At 43.5% G+C, this 16,573-nt stretch overlaps 1 protein-coding gene across 1 annotated transcript; it reads right to left on the reverse strand.

The window, feature by feature from the left end:
* Positions 1-66: 66 nt before the first annotated feature.
* On the reverse strand, positions 67-13,597 carry gphb5 (glycoprotein hormone subunit beta 5; the record flags this gene model as incomplete). Its single annotated transcript, XM_079223778.1, has 4 exons — positions 67-354; positions 2,918-3,113; positions 9,514-9,583; positions 13,570-13,597. 4 exons carry the CDS (start codon positions 13,595-13,597, stop codon positions 163-165), a joined length of 486 nt encoding a protein of 161 aa, XP_079079904.1. The 3' UTR covers positions 67-162.
* Positions 13,598-16,573: the final 2,976 nt, after the last annotated feature.

Consider the following 16,573-nt stretch of genomic DNA (forward strand, 5'->3'; position numbering starts at 1 on the left):
AGATGTTACAAACTCAGACAGATGTTACACACTCATTGGTGCTGGTCAGACAGATGATACACACTCAGACAGACGTTACACACTCTGGTGCTGGTCAGACAGATGTTACACACTCTGCCAGATGTTACACACTCTGATGCTGGTCAGACAGATGATACACATTCAGACTGATGTCACACATTCGGTGGTGCTGGTCACACACACCCCACAGTCGCACCTCAGGGCCACGGGGTAGGTGAAGGTGGGCTCGACGCCCGGCAGGCAGTCGGGCAGCTTCACGGAGACCAGGCGCGTCTTGTTGTAGGTGCAGACCCGCTGGTGAGATTCGATGAAGGGAGGGTCCAGGACGGGCTTCTGTGTGTACCAAACCATAGATTTAACTTGTATATTACTTATGGTGTTCAATACATCCAAATACAGCAAAATAAGTTACAATTTACAGTTTTATATAACAATCGCTCAATCTGCCCACCCTAGAGCGGAATGGGTTTTCAAAAGGTTAAAGGTTCACAGAGCACAGGCTTATAACTTGCCTTCAACCCACTTTTTCAGGTATTTGCAGATAAGAGATTTTGTACGTAACCGCTCTCCCAATTTTCCCACTATACCATCTCCCATGCTTATAGACACCATCCTCTGTCTGTGCCCGGCATAGAATCTTACAATGTAAAGTAGTGCATAGGGTTCATTGGTCCAAGAGTAAACTGGCTCGTATATTCCCAGGTGCAGATTCACGCTGTGACCGGTGCCATTTAGGACCGGCCAGTCTTGGTCACATGTTCTGAGATTGTCCTGTACTTGCGCCGTTCTGGAATGGTGTCTTTGACACTCTCTCAGCCGTCACTTCTACCAATATCTGCCCCTCACCATTAGTTGCCCTGTTTGGTGTCCTACCTTCTGGGAACTCACTACCATCTTACTTCTGTGAACTTGTGGCCTTTCTGTCACTTTTAGCGAGGCGTGTTATCTTGCTACATTGGAAGAACTCCCACCCCCCCTCCCACTCTCAATGGCTTAGAGATGCCCTTCGTTTTATGACATTAGAACAAATAAAGTACTCTTTACGAGGCACCTCAACTAAGTTCTGTAAGGTCTGGGAACCCTTCTTAGAGCACGTCAGGTCTACCCAACTAGATATCGCCACCATTGATTGATTCGCCCCAACAACGCACCAGTGCCCTATTTTAACTAGCCTTATTGGTAGCACATATTAGCAGCATGCAGCACTACCATTTATATATATTTATTTTTTGTCATATGTTTTTGTATTATTTATTGTTATGTATATGTTTCCTTATTTATAGTCTTTACATTGCTCAATTAATGCAAGTGGATATGCGTGTGTGTGTGTGTGTGTGTGTGTGTGTGTGTGTGTGTGTGTGTGTGTGTGTGTGTGTGTGTGTGTGTGTGTGTGAGTGGATGTATGTGAGTGGTTGTGAGTGAGAGAGTTGAAGGTCAGAGAAGGTGGGATAGTAAGAATAAGCATATGTGTCTACAATATTATCTGCCACTGCAAGCATTTTAACAGCCAGTTGTTATTGTTGGGTTTTGGTTGCTTTTATAATTTTTCTTTTCTGTTTGTGTATCAAATTGCCTTGTTGTATATTTGTTTAGGGAAAGGGGGGCGAGGGGAGGGGCGCTGTAATGTGTATCCTCACCATTTGGCTGTCTGATATCTTATCCTTTCACTCCATATTTGTGCGGTCATTGTACATTAAGTCTTGTTTTGTAATTTCTACAAATAAATCATATATATATATATATATAAAAAATAAAGGTTCACAGCTCGAGGGCTTCATCAGACCACTAAACTGTAATAACCTAGACACTAGCTCTCTGGCTAACTCTGGCACGTTTAAATTGAGGAAGCTGAAATGTGGATTCATGTGTGCTGGTAAATGCATAATAAATAAATATATAAACTAAATTAAACTTTCAGAGCACAAAAAGAGAAAACCTGCTTTCCAGCGCCCCTAGTTTTTTAAAACTTCCCCAGGTGACTTCAGTTCCTCTCATGTCACTGTGACCCCACCATGGAAACAAATCCCCTGTTATTAGACTTTCCATTTCTGAAACGAAGTCGCTTGCTTAGCTCATCTTAATTGTAATCACGTCTTAATCTCATTCTGCTGCTGCAGTGATTTAGAATTCTCTTTCATAACCTGGATTTAATCCTGTATCTAGAGTGCGTCCTGTGACCCCCCCTGCTCCCCCGCAACCTGACCTCCCTGTGGGTGCAGACAGAAGGATGAGTGTCCTCCCCGAGGGGATCCAAAGAGTATCAGAGCTCGGCTCCACCGCAATAACATAGCAGGGAGAGGAGTCATGAGCCTCCTGATGCTGCCTGTCACCAACACAATGCAGCAGATGAAACAAGAGATTTCACAGCATTTTCTTTTTCTTGCAATCAGAATAAAATACAAAATAAAAGAAAACCCTCTGCTGTCTGCTTTAATGTCTTTCCACCCTCATCCTGTCCTCCTGTCCTCATCCTGTCATCCTCTTCCTCCTCCTGTCCTCCTGTCCTCATCCTGTCCTCCTCCTCCTCCTCCTCCTCCTCCTCCCATCCTCCCCTGCTCCTGTCCTCCTCCTCTCCTCTGCAGGATTTACACATTCCACTCCGGGACAAGAAGTCTGATATTATGAACACAGAATGTGTGTTATTCTCAGACTCCTCACGTGTTTCTGCTCTGATATTGATGCATCTCCACTGTAATGTGTGTGAACTTGCTCTGACCTCTCTGTGACTCCTCCCCTCCCTCTGTCTCTGTACAGTACAGTATTCGTGAGTATTTGACTCTGACTGCACATTTCATCTTCTTCTCCTGATTCAAATAGCAGACTCGTGTGTAAAGTTGTGAGCTTTGATCCTCTCTCCTCTCTCTGTCCAGTAGCCCCTTCCTCTCTCCCTGCTCACCTCCCAGGTCTCACAGCGCCCCCAGCAGGCGTCGGTGGTGACGTGCAGCCCTCCGCAGCCGGGCTTCCTGGCCAGGAAGGTGAACTCCCGGACGGCGCAGCCAACGAAGCGCCGCAGGTTGACGGCGGCCGCACGGTGGAGGCAGACTGGCTGCAGAGAGACCCAGAGCAGCAGCAGCAGCAGCAGGACGGGCCTCCTGGTGGGGGCGGAGAAAGAGCTGGTGAAGGAACCATGGAGATAAATGGGATTTTTTGGGGAATACAAGGATGTGTTTTAGACTGAAATCCAACTTTGTAAGGGGTAGATATGATGCCTTTTGTCAAACGTTAGTATTTGGATGGACACAGGTTTCCCATAAGGAAATATTGAATGTTAATGATAAAAAATAAAATAAAAATTACGCACATACGCACACTCTCACACGGGTTACTGTATTTTAGCAATTTAAATGATTTAAATTGACTTTGTGGTTGAGGAGATAACCCAGTTTTAGTTTTTAAAACACACCTCTTTTTTTTTAAAGAGGGAGAAACACTCTTGGTTTTTAAAAAGGTTAAGGGAGCTTTTTTATTTGTTTATTTAAAGCTTCAGATTGAGGCTGCAGAGTGCTTACTCAAGGGCACTGAAGCAGGGCAGAGACAGATCCCCATCCAGCTCTTCAGCAGGAAGTCCTCACCACCGGGTTTGGGAAAATTAAAATGTCACAGATGTGTCCTCGCCAAAATTTTCTTTGTACGACCTTTGTTCTTCTTCACTTTGTCAAAGTCAACCTTTACAGAGAGAATGTTCACATATTGTGCTATGATTTGGGTTAGAGCTGGACCTTACAGCTGCATCATTTCAAAGAAATAATCATCCTGAAAGTGCTTTTTTTCTAAGCAGACCTGAAACCTTGTGTGTCATCTTGTGTCATCTTCATTTACTCCAGTAACATATAGTTGATATTTACACATCTGAACTAAATCTCAAATTTGTACCTTTATTATAACCAAAATTATTCAAATAGCCCTAGTGGTTGCAGAGATACACCCTTTTTAGTTTGGGTATATGGAATTTTCGAGCAGAGGCCGAAAAATAGGTGGGTGTTCTATTAGTTAAATGCTCACAATTTCAATTATTTTGTTTTGATAAGGTGAGGCAAGTTTATCTGTGCAGCACTTCACCAACAAAACATCAAAAGACAAAGTGCAAAAGAAACATAAAAAGGCACGTAAATACAATTAAATAGTCAAGGACGTCTAGTCCGTGTAGCGTTTAGAAGGCAAGTCCACTCTTGACCTCGGAAACAGCCTTTGGAGAAAGAAATCGCCCCTCTCAAAAAAAAAAAATCACACTAAAATTCCACAACACAACTAGCTGAACAAAGAATGTGACCCCATATGAAGCAGAGAAGCAGCATTCACTCACCACTGTGATGTCTTTCTCTGCTGGATCATCTCTATGTGCTAACTACTGAATTCACAGTAGAAATACAAGAGGTACTGTGGTACCAGTGGTGTAATACTCCTCGGCAGGACTTGTCCCTGAATGCTCCTCAGACCTGAACCACCTGTTGATGGATCTGACGGGACGAGCCAGGGCTTTTTAACATCTCGTGTCCTGCCATTCAGACGGGTGAAGTCCTCCCGGAGGCCCTTTTACCTGTCGCTACCCATCTACTTGTTCCCACTCCATTAGCTTGATTAGGGGGAAGAGAGTCAGCCCTTTTATTCATACTCACCCACACGGAAGAGGGATGGGGGCAACATACCCAAACACAGAGCCTACCTGTGTCTACTCACTCATCCAAGCTCAATTAGCCGGCTCCACAGTCAGACCCGGCTCCTGTTCTCACACGCCGACTTTGATGACTTCACCCCTGAGCTTCAACACTTTATGCCTTATTTCGCCACTCTGTCTCACGCTTTTTATTAAGCAGGATTAAGCAGGATGCATGTGTCAGTCCTCGCAAGAGACAATGACAGGAGGACGAGGAGGAGGACAAGGAGGAAGAGGAGGAAGAGGAGGAAGAGGAGGAGGTGTGAATAAAATGGGAAGAATGGAGCACCTCATCAAGAAATTACCTTACCTGCCATGGGGCCCTCGGGCAGCGTGTGGAGCCAGCGGAGCAGAACTGCTCTTAAGTAGTTTGGGAAATTAATCTTTTGTAAAGTAAATTTGAAAGTTGAGGCCAAGCAATTAAAGTTAGATTAGAGGAACCAGATTCCCGCTCCTCTCAGACGCCTTGCCCTCCTCGCCATCGGGGAAGAATGAGGCCGTTATTGAACAATGTGCAGGCTGTGGAGCAACAGGATGCATGTCATCGATAACAGGAGGATTACAGGAGACTGATGGTAATCCAGGACAAGAGGGCGGAGCCTGGATGTGTAGATATCTTGTGTCTCTTTTTGGTTGTTTTGTGTCTCTTTGTAGTTGTTTTGTCTCTATTTATGATCATTTTGTGTCTCTTTGTCGATGTTTTGTATCTTTTTGTAGTTGTCTTGTGTCTCTTTGTGGTTGTTATGTGTCTCTTTGTAGTTGTCTTGTGTCTCATGTTGCTTGTTTTGTGTGTCTTTGTAGTCATCTTGAGTCTCTTGTTGCTTGTTTTGTGTCTTTTTAAAGTCGTCTTGTGTCTCTTTGTGGTCGTTTTGTGTCTCTTCGTTGATGTTTGGCTCATTGTTTTGGTCTTTGTGAATCTCTCTGCATCTATTTTTGTGTCTGACACTTTGGGCCCCTGGCTCTGTGCCCAGTAGGCCCAATAAGGAATACATCCACGCTCTCAAGGTCCACTGACAAGCTTGTTCTGGAGCTTTTGACCATGTCACACTATCTTCATCTGGAGAAGAAGTGTGCTCACTTTTCATTTTACTATAAATGTTCAAACCTTTAGCACTTTACGGTTTTACAAGGTAAATAAATGTCAAACCATTGCCGTAAAAGACGCCAGTAACACTGAACAGCTCATCATGAAACATAATGTTGAACAAACGTATCAATAAAGACTAAAACATCAGCAGTTTCATGATGCTGTGCTGACCTCTGGTGCTCACTTGTAGTATTGATTCTCACCTGTGACCTTTAAAGATGGCGCCATGTGATACAAACAAGGCTCCTGTTGCTGCCTCTGTTGATGACTTTAAATCACAAATACATTAATTGCTAATTCACACATTTCACCATCTCCTGCCTTTATATTCTGTGTGTTTTAATCCTCTTTCCCTTATTTGTTGTTGATCGTATTGGCAAATCTTGGATGCTTTTTGATAGCGGCTGAGGGAAACCTATTTAGTTTCATACTTTGCAAAAATACTCTGTCATAACACTGGAGCTGCATTCTTTCTAAACTGTTGAACCAGCCTGTGTGAACTTTGACCTCTGTGTCAGCTCCTTAGCAATCTAGGGCACAACGGGAAACAGGGATCAAAGGGCACACACTTTTGACAAATAGTTTATATTACAGCGCTAAACAATTTGTATGTATTTCAGCTTGAAATGCAACACTTCCTTTCCGTATGACCACTCCCAAAAATTCCCCAGGAGAAGTATTTAACATTACCAATAAAGCATGTTTTTATGAATTTCGGTTATATTGTTAATGAAATACACTAATTTAAAATCTAAAAGGTGCAAGATTTTACTAATTAATAGAGCTTGAATTATTTTGTTCTTTTCATATTATTATGTCATTCTTTCTTTCATTGTTCTATTTCAGATATTTATATCTGAAATAGAACATTACAATATATATTTATCATTTATAAATAAATAATTATATATATATATATATTTATATATTAATAATATAAATTAGCTAGCCAACTAAATTACTAACTAGCTAACGTTTTTCGGCCCGAGAAAGAAGGTCAACATGGATTCTTTTGAACGGTCAGATAAAAAGGACTGGGTGGCATAGGGTCACTAGTGTTATTATTTGGGTGGAAATATAGACCTTTTTTGTTGTCATTCTGTCGCTCGGTTCAACGGCTTTGGGCCAAGTGTAACCACTTCGGGTCGGCTAACGTTAGTTAGCTAACAGCTAGTTAGTTAGCTACTATGTGAACAACCAGAAAATATGAAAAGTTGACTCACAACGGTACGTGTCTTCAGTTAACTGGGCGAACCATATTTTATTTCTTATTTTTAAGCTAATGTTTAAAAACGTCACGGCACCGAGAGGGTCGTATTAACGTTAAATACAACCACTCGTTATAAATGAAGGAGAGGAGAACATGGTTGCATTCAGGTTCCCGAGTTCCAGGTTCGCTTCAGCTGACAATAAACTTTGGGTTACACTTGCACTTGTTGGGGCTGTGACTTTTAGCTCTGACAGCCACCAGTGCCAAACTGGAGCGAGGCCTGTGTGTATGTTGAACCCTGACTGGTTTCTATATTTAGTATATTTAGATATTTTTTCCCTCGCTCGGCAGCGGTATGGCTCTGGCCTCTCCGGTGACAGTCCGGCTCGGCCTCTGCAGCTCTGTGGACTGCAGACCTGTCAAACTGCGTTTCAGGTTTCACCGCCACCACCAGCAGCACAAACCACTACACCGCAAAACCTGTTCCTCCACATTGGACCTCATTATTGACTGGACTGGACCTGCATCTCCACAAAGCTTGATCCACTGCTGCATGTAAGTACAGGGGAACTGTTCTCTATGTGTTGTGTTTACTTAAATAGTTCCTGCAGCTGTAAAGCATGCATTGGCTCTTGACTGTGTTATTTGTGGGGAAGGTTGACACAATCCAGCTGTAACTGATCCTTGTTAGTTCTTTTCAAACCCTGAATCCTCATTACAGTCTTGTTAAAGCTTCAGGCCAACCGCTTGTTATCTGCGTTATTAAATAACATTTAAAAAGTCCTCTGTTCTTCCTCAAGGACTCATTACTCGGCTCAGCTGAACTGATCTGAAAGCAGCCGTACACACGTGTTCCCTGCTGCTATTTCTGGCTCCAGACGGCTTCATAACAGCTCCACTATCTCACATTCCTGCAGCCACACAGGGAGGCACTTTGTAGCACTTAGAATATTATACAACAGTGATACGGGTTATATGTATGAGGAATAATGAGATGTTAATGTCATGTATGTAATAATAGATTATTTTAAAAGGGCATTTTGACACACAATCACTTGCTTCCAACTTTGTTTCATGAGTGCTTTGACAGGAACGTAGAGATGGGAGGAACCACCAGAAGTCAGAGTTAAGAATCACTTCTCTAATAGTGATTGAGGCTTTTTTGTTTGGCTTCCAGGCTTATTTACTCAGAGACATCATGACGCAGATTTTAAGTTGAGCCCTAATTAGGGGACACTTTTTACATCAGGTCACAAGGTACAAATCAAGGAAAAAACATGGTATAAATCCTCTCCCCCCAAACAAATAACATGTTAGGTATCAAATTTAACATAAAAAGCAGGGCTACAATAATATATAATCGCCTTGTAAAACATCTAAACACAACTCAAACAATAAATAGAATTTGGGTTAGGTTTAGGGTTATGCTGCGGCGTGAAAAGAGGGTGTTCACACCAAACGCGACAAAGACAAATCGCGGCGCGACAAAGGGTGGTGGCTTTTTGCCGTCGCTTCTCTCCGTGAAATAGAGTTATCATTTCCGCCATCGACCATGGAAGAAATAACCACTATTTCTGCGTTATACTTGTTGTGGAAGTCCCAAAAACATCGTAACATCAAACGCCCTTGTGTTTGGGTTCATAACATCATTCATAGTTGCACAGAGCTTGCTGAATTTCACCGACTCCTCCAGGAACTGCGTCTGTATGACTGCCGCTTCCAGCGCTACTTCAGGCTGAACATTAGCCAGTTTGATGACCTGTTGGCTCAGGTCGGTACCAGACAGTCCGATGCCCTCGCTTATTTTTCTCAACGGAACATAATATTTTACTCTATTTCTATACGAAGCAGTATTGTAGAGCTCTGGGTGCCCACATAGAGCAACTATCAGGGTATCCTCCATTTTGGCTGATGCAACAGTGGCAGGACGGCAGTGATGGGCAGAACATCTCAACACTTTCGCAACTTGGAAAATTTCAACTCGCACGAATTCGCGTCAAACGCGCCAAATTCACTTTTTCGCGACCATTCGCGTCTGTGCATTGACTTTGCATGTAATATTCTCGCACGTCAAATTCGCAGCGCTTTTGGTGTGAACGCAGCATTAGCATCTCAACGCTTTTGCAACTTGGAAAATTTCAACTCGCGCGAATTCGCGTCAAACGCGCCAAATTCACTTTTTCACAACCATTTGCTGTGCATTGACTTTGCATGTAATATACTCGCACGTCAAATTCGCAGCGCTTTTGGTGTGAACGCAGCATTAGGGGTCACGGTTAGGCTGAGGGCTTAAAGGGCTACACTCCAAAAGTGTTGACCAATCCTGTTGGACAGATATTTTACCAGGTCACTTGTTAATACGAGACAGGGCTCATTGTACCAAGATCCACACTGGATTCTCCCTCTGAGATCATTTTTCAGTTACTTCAGTGTTGTTGCAATGTCAGACACAGTAGAATATTCAAAAGAATAATCCTCTCTGGACCTCATGCCCATTATGTTTCTGATTTTTAAGGGTTACAGTGTTTGTGTAACCATTACTTTGTGGGAAACTGTTTAGCCAGAGTCTCCCGATGGATCTTTGTTCTGTTCTCTGCACGCGTCTTCGGCTCTGTGAACAAACACAGGGGTCCAGAGGTTGTGTTTCAGCCTGAGAAGCTGTTGAAGCGGTTCCGTTATAAGCCCATTATTCCACACCTCCCAGCTGCTAACGCAGACGAACAACATTGACACAACCCACCTATGCAGATGGTGATTGTCGTGACCTGATAGTCAATGTGCTAAGCACACTGGATTAGAAGTGCAGCGCGCTGTGCACGGTGCCGTGACCTGGTTTGATACCGGGGGATCTGGTGACAAAGGTTGGAACAGCAGAAGGTGTGAATCAAGAGCATTCAGGAGAGGCCAACTCCTGCCCTGCCTTTGTGCATGTGACTCCACTTTATTTTGTATGTGTGAATAATTATGAGAATCCGTCTGAAAAAAGGGTGAGAAATGGCACAAAGCGTAGTCTCTATCTTAACAGCTTCTTTGTTGATGTTTTTTTTTTTCTTGAGACAGATGCTTGTTTGTGTAAAGCTCACCCAAGATGTATCTCAGTGAACCTCATGATAATGTTCAGATGTCGTGAACGTCTAAGATGTGCACCTGCGTGTCCATCACTCACGTCTGTGTTGTGTTTACAGGGAAATGAAAGCAGAGATTGCCTCTCCCTTTTTCACTATTATCATTGTATCCTCCAGGGTGTGTCTGGGAACACTGTGTGACACGCTTTAGATTTACAGCCCAGGCAGAGACAAAGACCTGCTGTTCAGTGAGAGAAAGAGAGAGTTGTTTTTGTTGTTGCTGCAAAGTGAGTCACGACATTGACATTGAGAAGGAAGCGACCATCGGGAGAGGAAGTAGTTGTCTACTGCCAACATGTCATCAAACTGGCTAATGTTCAGCCTGAAGTAGCGCTGGAAGCGGCAGTCATCCAGAGTCGGTGAAATTCGGTGAAATTCACCGAGCTGTGTGTGGCTACGGATGGTGTTATGAATCCAAACACGAGGGCGTTTCATGTTCCGATGTTTTGGGGATTTCCACAACAAGTATTTGTTTACATCTGCTGTGCAAACCATGGATGTCGGAGCGCTCGTCCCCAGTACTTACTTGAATAAAGAAAGTAGCACTTTAGTAGCACTTAAATGGCACTTACTTATAGCCCTTTGTAGTGTTGCTTTCTTGAAGAAATCGTACTTTCTTAATTCTTGTTGTTCTGAGTTTGTACTCATGGTTGAATGCACTTATTGTAAGTCGCTTGGGATAAAAGCGTCAGCTAAATGAAATGTAATGTACTTCAAATCAGTTTCTGTATCGTGTCTATTTACGTTTTAATACTTCACTCCCGTTTAGTTTTATGCTCAATCAGCTTCAGTCAGTTCCGTCTACTTCCATTTCATTCTGTAGCGCTCCAAGAGGAAGATTAGTTTGAGGATTTGGATGTTGAGGGATGTGTACACGTGGTGGAGAACTTTCTTTGGGCCTGGCTTTTTGTAATCCACATAACATGACTCCTGTAGCTCCTGTGAGCCTGCTGTTGTTAATCTGGACTGCTGACCCATCTGACCAGCTTTGCAGGTGTGTTGATTGAATGCATCACTCCCCACGCCCCCTCACAGACTAGTGCTGTGTGAACAATAGCAACGTGTGCGCCCTAAACTGGATGCACACATGCATAAGATATATTTGAACAGTATTCGGTGCTGGTGTTGTCCCCCTCCCAGTGCTTTTTCCACAACAGTGAGCCACGTGCCTCACTGCCCTCTGCCTCGCTGCTACAATTAGAGCTGACCGGAGAGACTCGTGACTTTGTCACAGGCACGCTCTCCGGTTCAGTCCTCACTCTTCTTTCTCCTCTGTCTCAGACTCGTAGTCTTCTTGTTACGCCCTCTCCGTCTATTCCTAACAGGCTCCTTGAGCGCTAGAGTCCCCTAATTAGGGGGCCCTTTTATATCAGGTCACATGGTACAAATCAAGAAAAAAACATGGTATAAATAATAGAAAATTTAAAAAACATGTTAGGTATCAAATTAAACATAAAAATCAGGGTTACAATAATATGTAATCCCCATGTACAACATTTAAACACAACCCAAACCATAAATAGGATTAGGGGTGTGGGTTAGGGTTATGGTTATGGTTAGGGCTTAAAGGGCTACCTTCCTCTCTGGATCTCTTCATCTGTCTCCACCTGTGGTGCCTGGCTTCTTCCCTCCTTTTTTCTCGCTCTTTCCTGTTCGCTTTTAGTTTAGTTTTGGAAATGTAATACATGTTTTGTTGCTTGTGTTATTATCAGACAAACACAAACAAAACATTACAAACTAGAAGGTGCACTCGGTGAGCGAAGACGTCCGCCAAAACTCACCCGCTCCAAAGTGTCGTGGATACTTCACCCTTATAATCCGGCAAGTTGCTGACAAACAAACCGAGTCGATAGCAGACACCCTGTGAAGACAAAATAAAAACAATCGATGATAATAATGTAGAACATGTCACATCAAATCGTTGAACAGAGCGAGGTGTGAAAGATCTTGGTGGTCTGAGAAGGTGGAGCCTCTTTGCCACCTTTTGGCCTGATAACAACAGGATGCATCACTGGGGGCTGCTCGCCTTTTTCCTCACTAATCACGACTCACACATTAATGTGTAACAAACATCTTCATATAGTTCCAGACAATGGAGCTGTTAGTCTTTTGCTGCCAAATGCTGTCTGTGTTTGAGTCCCGGACGGCTTCCCGTTGAGTTATGGGATGTAGTCTCACTCTTCTCAATGAGACTTTTGTGACCGCATGTTGACTCTTCAGTGTAACCTGCCGGATCGATAGTGAGTATTGATATTTTGTGGTCAAAAGAGCGGCTGTTAAATGGTGGATTAGTTGAATTTCCTAAACAAAATGTAAAAACACCGTTAATTTTACTGCTTACTCTTTCTCCCTAAAGTAGTAATAGACTTGTACTATTGAAGTATAGCTGCTAATTCGATGATAACCATATTACTACTATTTCTTCACAATATAAGCTTTTATTTTGAAGCTGCAAAATCAGCTGTACAAATCTCTCCCCTGTCCCCCGTCCCCACCTCCGTCAGCAGCTGGCATGAGGCCTTGGGATAGCTCAGATGCCGTGCAATCGGGGTTTAACCCCCCGTACACAATGCGTGTCCGTGTGCATGCATTCATGTCATCCGCTTCTCGCACGTGTTCCCTTCTGGAAGGCTCTTGTGTCGAGGTGGATCAGCGGCATGTTTGGACCTATCCCACAAGCTCCTGGTTTGGTTTTAGTGCACTTAAGGACACACAGACAAATGCAAACTCTCTTTCATCGTATTATGTTTTTTGCAGGTATTTAATACTTACTTGGAGCCCACTAGACATACCAGACCGACCACATTACAACAGCCTGCTTGTTGATCTTGTTTGATCTTGTTTGTGTTTCTTATTTTCAAATTCAAAGGTTTAGATGATCACTCATCTGATTCTCTGCGATATAACGTATGAACCATACTGTGTTACTGGCCCTTCTTCACTCACTGGGTCAACAATGTTGTCCGAGTCTAAATTGAAAGACTGAAACTTTGCCTGCAGTGTCCTTGAACCTTTAACCAGACCACTGGTGCTGTTGTGTTGTTCTTGTGTGGAGGTTAGGCTCGGCAGAACCTCTTAATGCTTCACAGGTGTTTGGTTGAAGGGTTGACCGTATTGCAAATGTCAACTGATATTTACTTCTGAATAATCGTACACATCCCATTTCTGTCTATACCTGTATGTTAACGCACATCTGAACCCAGATCTGTGCCCTTTTTTTGTTTTTATTGAATTGTAAAACGCTTGGTGAATTGTACTCCTTCAGCCTGATGATTTTTTTGTTCAATGCAACAGGAAGTGAGGCGTCAGGAAGCTGGTGAAACATCAAACTGTCTGACTGGTTGAATGAGACCCAGCTCATGCGAGTTAAAACAAAAACAGCAGCTCCCGTTTGAGCTGCTCTGACATTTGCTCCGACATATATTCGTGAGGCCGAGTGCCGCCTCCACTGTTTTATTTTAGCCTCACTCACCTGTCCGCTCTCCTGAACTGTCAGTCATGTTCGTGATCCGCAGAAAGAAAGAAGAGAAGAAACTTTCTGGTCAAATCAGAGGCGCCTTTTTATTTTTTCCACACTGTGATTTGTTTAGTCAGGCGCATTTGGAAATATGTCTAAATGTCACACACGTTTTCCTCTCAGTTCAGTTATTCATATCCCAGGGCAAGACGGAACAGGAGAAAACACAGCCCGACGCCCAGCACCCGTCACCCAGCCCCCTTCAGTAAATTGACAGAATAGTCATTGCTCCAGAAAAGATGATGAACTCGCCCCAAGACTGTGTTTTCGAGGTGTTTCTCCCGGTTTGCCTTTTTTCTCTCTTTCGTGATGCAACCGCTCAACTCAAAGTCTCGTGAAGTTTTCGGGCTTTTTCCTTTTTTGTGTGCTCCGCCAGTCTATGTTGACGTGTCCTTGAGCAAGACACTTAATCCCAAATTGCTCCCCGTTGCTGTGTCTACGGTGTATTACAAAGAAATGTTGCTTTGAATAAAAGCGTCAGCTAAATGTAATGTAATGATCCGTGTTTGTTCACCGTGACGATGGTCTTCACCCTTTTGTTGCTGTTTTAAAGCCCTTTTAGACTTTTCTTTTAACACAAGCAGTTTACATCCTGGCACTTGGGTGCACGTGTGTTTGATTAAAAAGTTATATTTGGTCTGTGTTGTGGGTGCAGAAGATTAAAAGCTGCAATGCCAGGAGAGGGTTAGGTGATTGTTTTTATGATGATGATGATGATGATGATGATGATGATGATGATGATGATGATGATGATGATGATGATGTGACTATACATGCAATATGTCTTGTGCATGGTCCCTGTTTAATAAACAAGATAAAATGAACCGTCTTTAGATTGGCCTGCTCCCTCCATCTGTCGGTGACTATTTCAGATCTGACTATTGAAAAAGAAGGTTCATGCAATTATAGTTTTCAATGCTCCCTTTTTTTATTTTTATTAAACTGATTTTTCTGAGCATTGTTTTTAAGTCCTGCAAAATATCCTAGGAATATGTTGGGAAACATTTTATTAAAGTCTATACCAGTCATGATCATTTCCTGTATTATTGTCTCATGCATGCGTTTAAATGCAATGTCTCAAAGCGAGCAGACGTCTTTATTATACATCACCATTAGATTTAGCTTATTGTGCTTATTGTGAGTCTAACTTGTCTCTAAAGTTATTTCCACGATGGCGTCTCCACGTATCTGTCCTCCTGTTTCTACTCTGTCGTTGAAGTCTTCTGTTGTGATCACGGCCACGGGGATCACCTGAATAACACTTTCTCTGTCTCGTCCCTCAGAGGGGTGCCATGCTGCCGGGAGGCCGCGGGTGAGACAGCATGTCGTCAGACCTGTGCTCCGGAGATGACCTGGTGGAGAGGGGGTCCATCCCCCTGGACATCGACAATGTCCACATGCTGCTGCAGGGTCAGTGTCTCAGTGTCTTTAATATTAGGCTGTTTAGAGTCCGTATGGTTTTTAAAGAGGTGATTTATGTGCTTTGAATACTTGCGCTTGAGGTTATTACGGTGATTAGCTTCAACAAGCGTTCAAGCTGAGCGGAGTGATGACTCTTGACTGAGATCATGCAACTGCGTGTTGATTTCGATGTCTTATCTTGGTTACTGTGGCAACATAATAGCTCATAATGTTGTGTTCACACCGAACGCAACACGATTTGTCGCGTCGTGCTTTCCGCTTCAGTTTCGTCACGTGAGTGAAAAGAGTGTGTTCACACCAAACGCGACAAAGACAAATCGCGGCGCGACAAAGGGGGGTGGCTTATCGCCGTCGCTTCTCTCCGTGAAATAGAGTTATCTTTTCCAGTATCGACTATGGAATAAATAACCACCAGTTCTGCTTTATACTTGTTGTGGAAGTCCCAAACATGTCGGAACATGAGGTCCACTGAAACTGAGCCTCTCTCGGAGAGATGTGAGTCATTTTACAAAGAGCCGTCCGGAGGGAGTCGATGCACGTCTGACCCTGTTCTCACTGCCTCACACATCATAATAATAATATAATAATAATAATGAAATATTTAACATTCATTCCAACACTTTGACATAATAAGGACATCTTTTTAATACAATTCAGTATATTAATATATATATATATACATCATGAAAGATCTGAAAGATAGTCCTGCACTTGACTGATGATTTCAAATGTATTGATACATTTTCCAAAACCAATGTAATGCTGTGTTCACACCGGACGCGACCAGATTACATGTAAAGTCAATCCACAGACGCGGCGCGACGCGAATTGCGATTTATTCACGGGGCGGCAAGATAGACGCGTTTGAGGCGGCGCGAACCGAAAGTTTGACCTGGGGCGAACAAAGCGAAGGACGCGGCGCAAATTCGCGTGAGTTGAATTCTCCCAACTCCGGCGGAGAAATCGCGTGATGCAAAGTTGCGGCAGCCAATCAGCTTTGAGAATCATCGTTGAGAAGCTCCGCCCGTCATCACCGCCGTCCTGCCGTTCCTGAATGAAACTGCTGTTTCTCCGCCAGAACCAGCGCTGACAGCGGCTTCATTGAGACGCTGTTGTGGGACTACAGATAATATTATGAACCCAGACACCATGGAGTTTGATGTTCCGACATATGTGGAGTTTACACAAAAAGTATAAAGCAGAACTGGTGGTTATTTCCATGGTGGATGGCATAATCGGTATCGTTTTACGGAGATACGCGAGACGCAGTTCCTGGAGGAGTCGGTGAAATTCACCGAGCTGTGTGCGGCTACGGATGATGTTATGAACCCAAATACGAGGGCGTTTCATGTTCCGACATGTTTGGGACTTCCACAACAATTATAAAGCAGAACTAGTGGTTATTTATTCCATGGTCGATAGAGGAAATGAAAGCTTCGTCGCTTGTCTCTCACAAAGACAAGCGACGAAGCTAAGCCACGCCCCCTTCGCGCCGCGATTTTTCGCGTTTGGTGTGAACACCCTTGTTTCACTCACG

The sequence above is a fragment of the Taurulus bubalis genome (genome assembly GCF_910589615.1).
Source record: "Taurulus bubalis genome assembly, chromosome: 1".
Lineage (NCBI taxonomy): Eukaryota > Metazoa > Chordata > Actinopteri > Perciformes > Cottidae > Taurulus > Taurulus bubalis.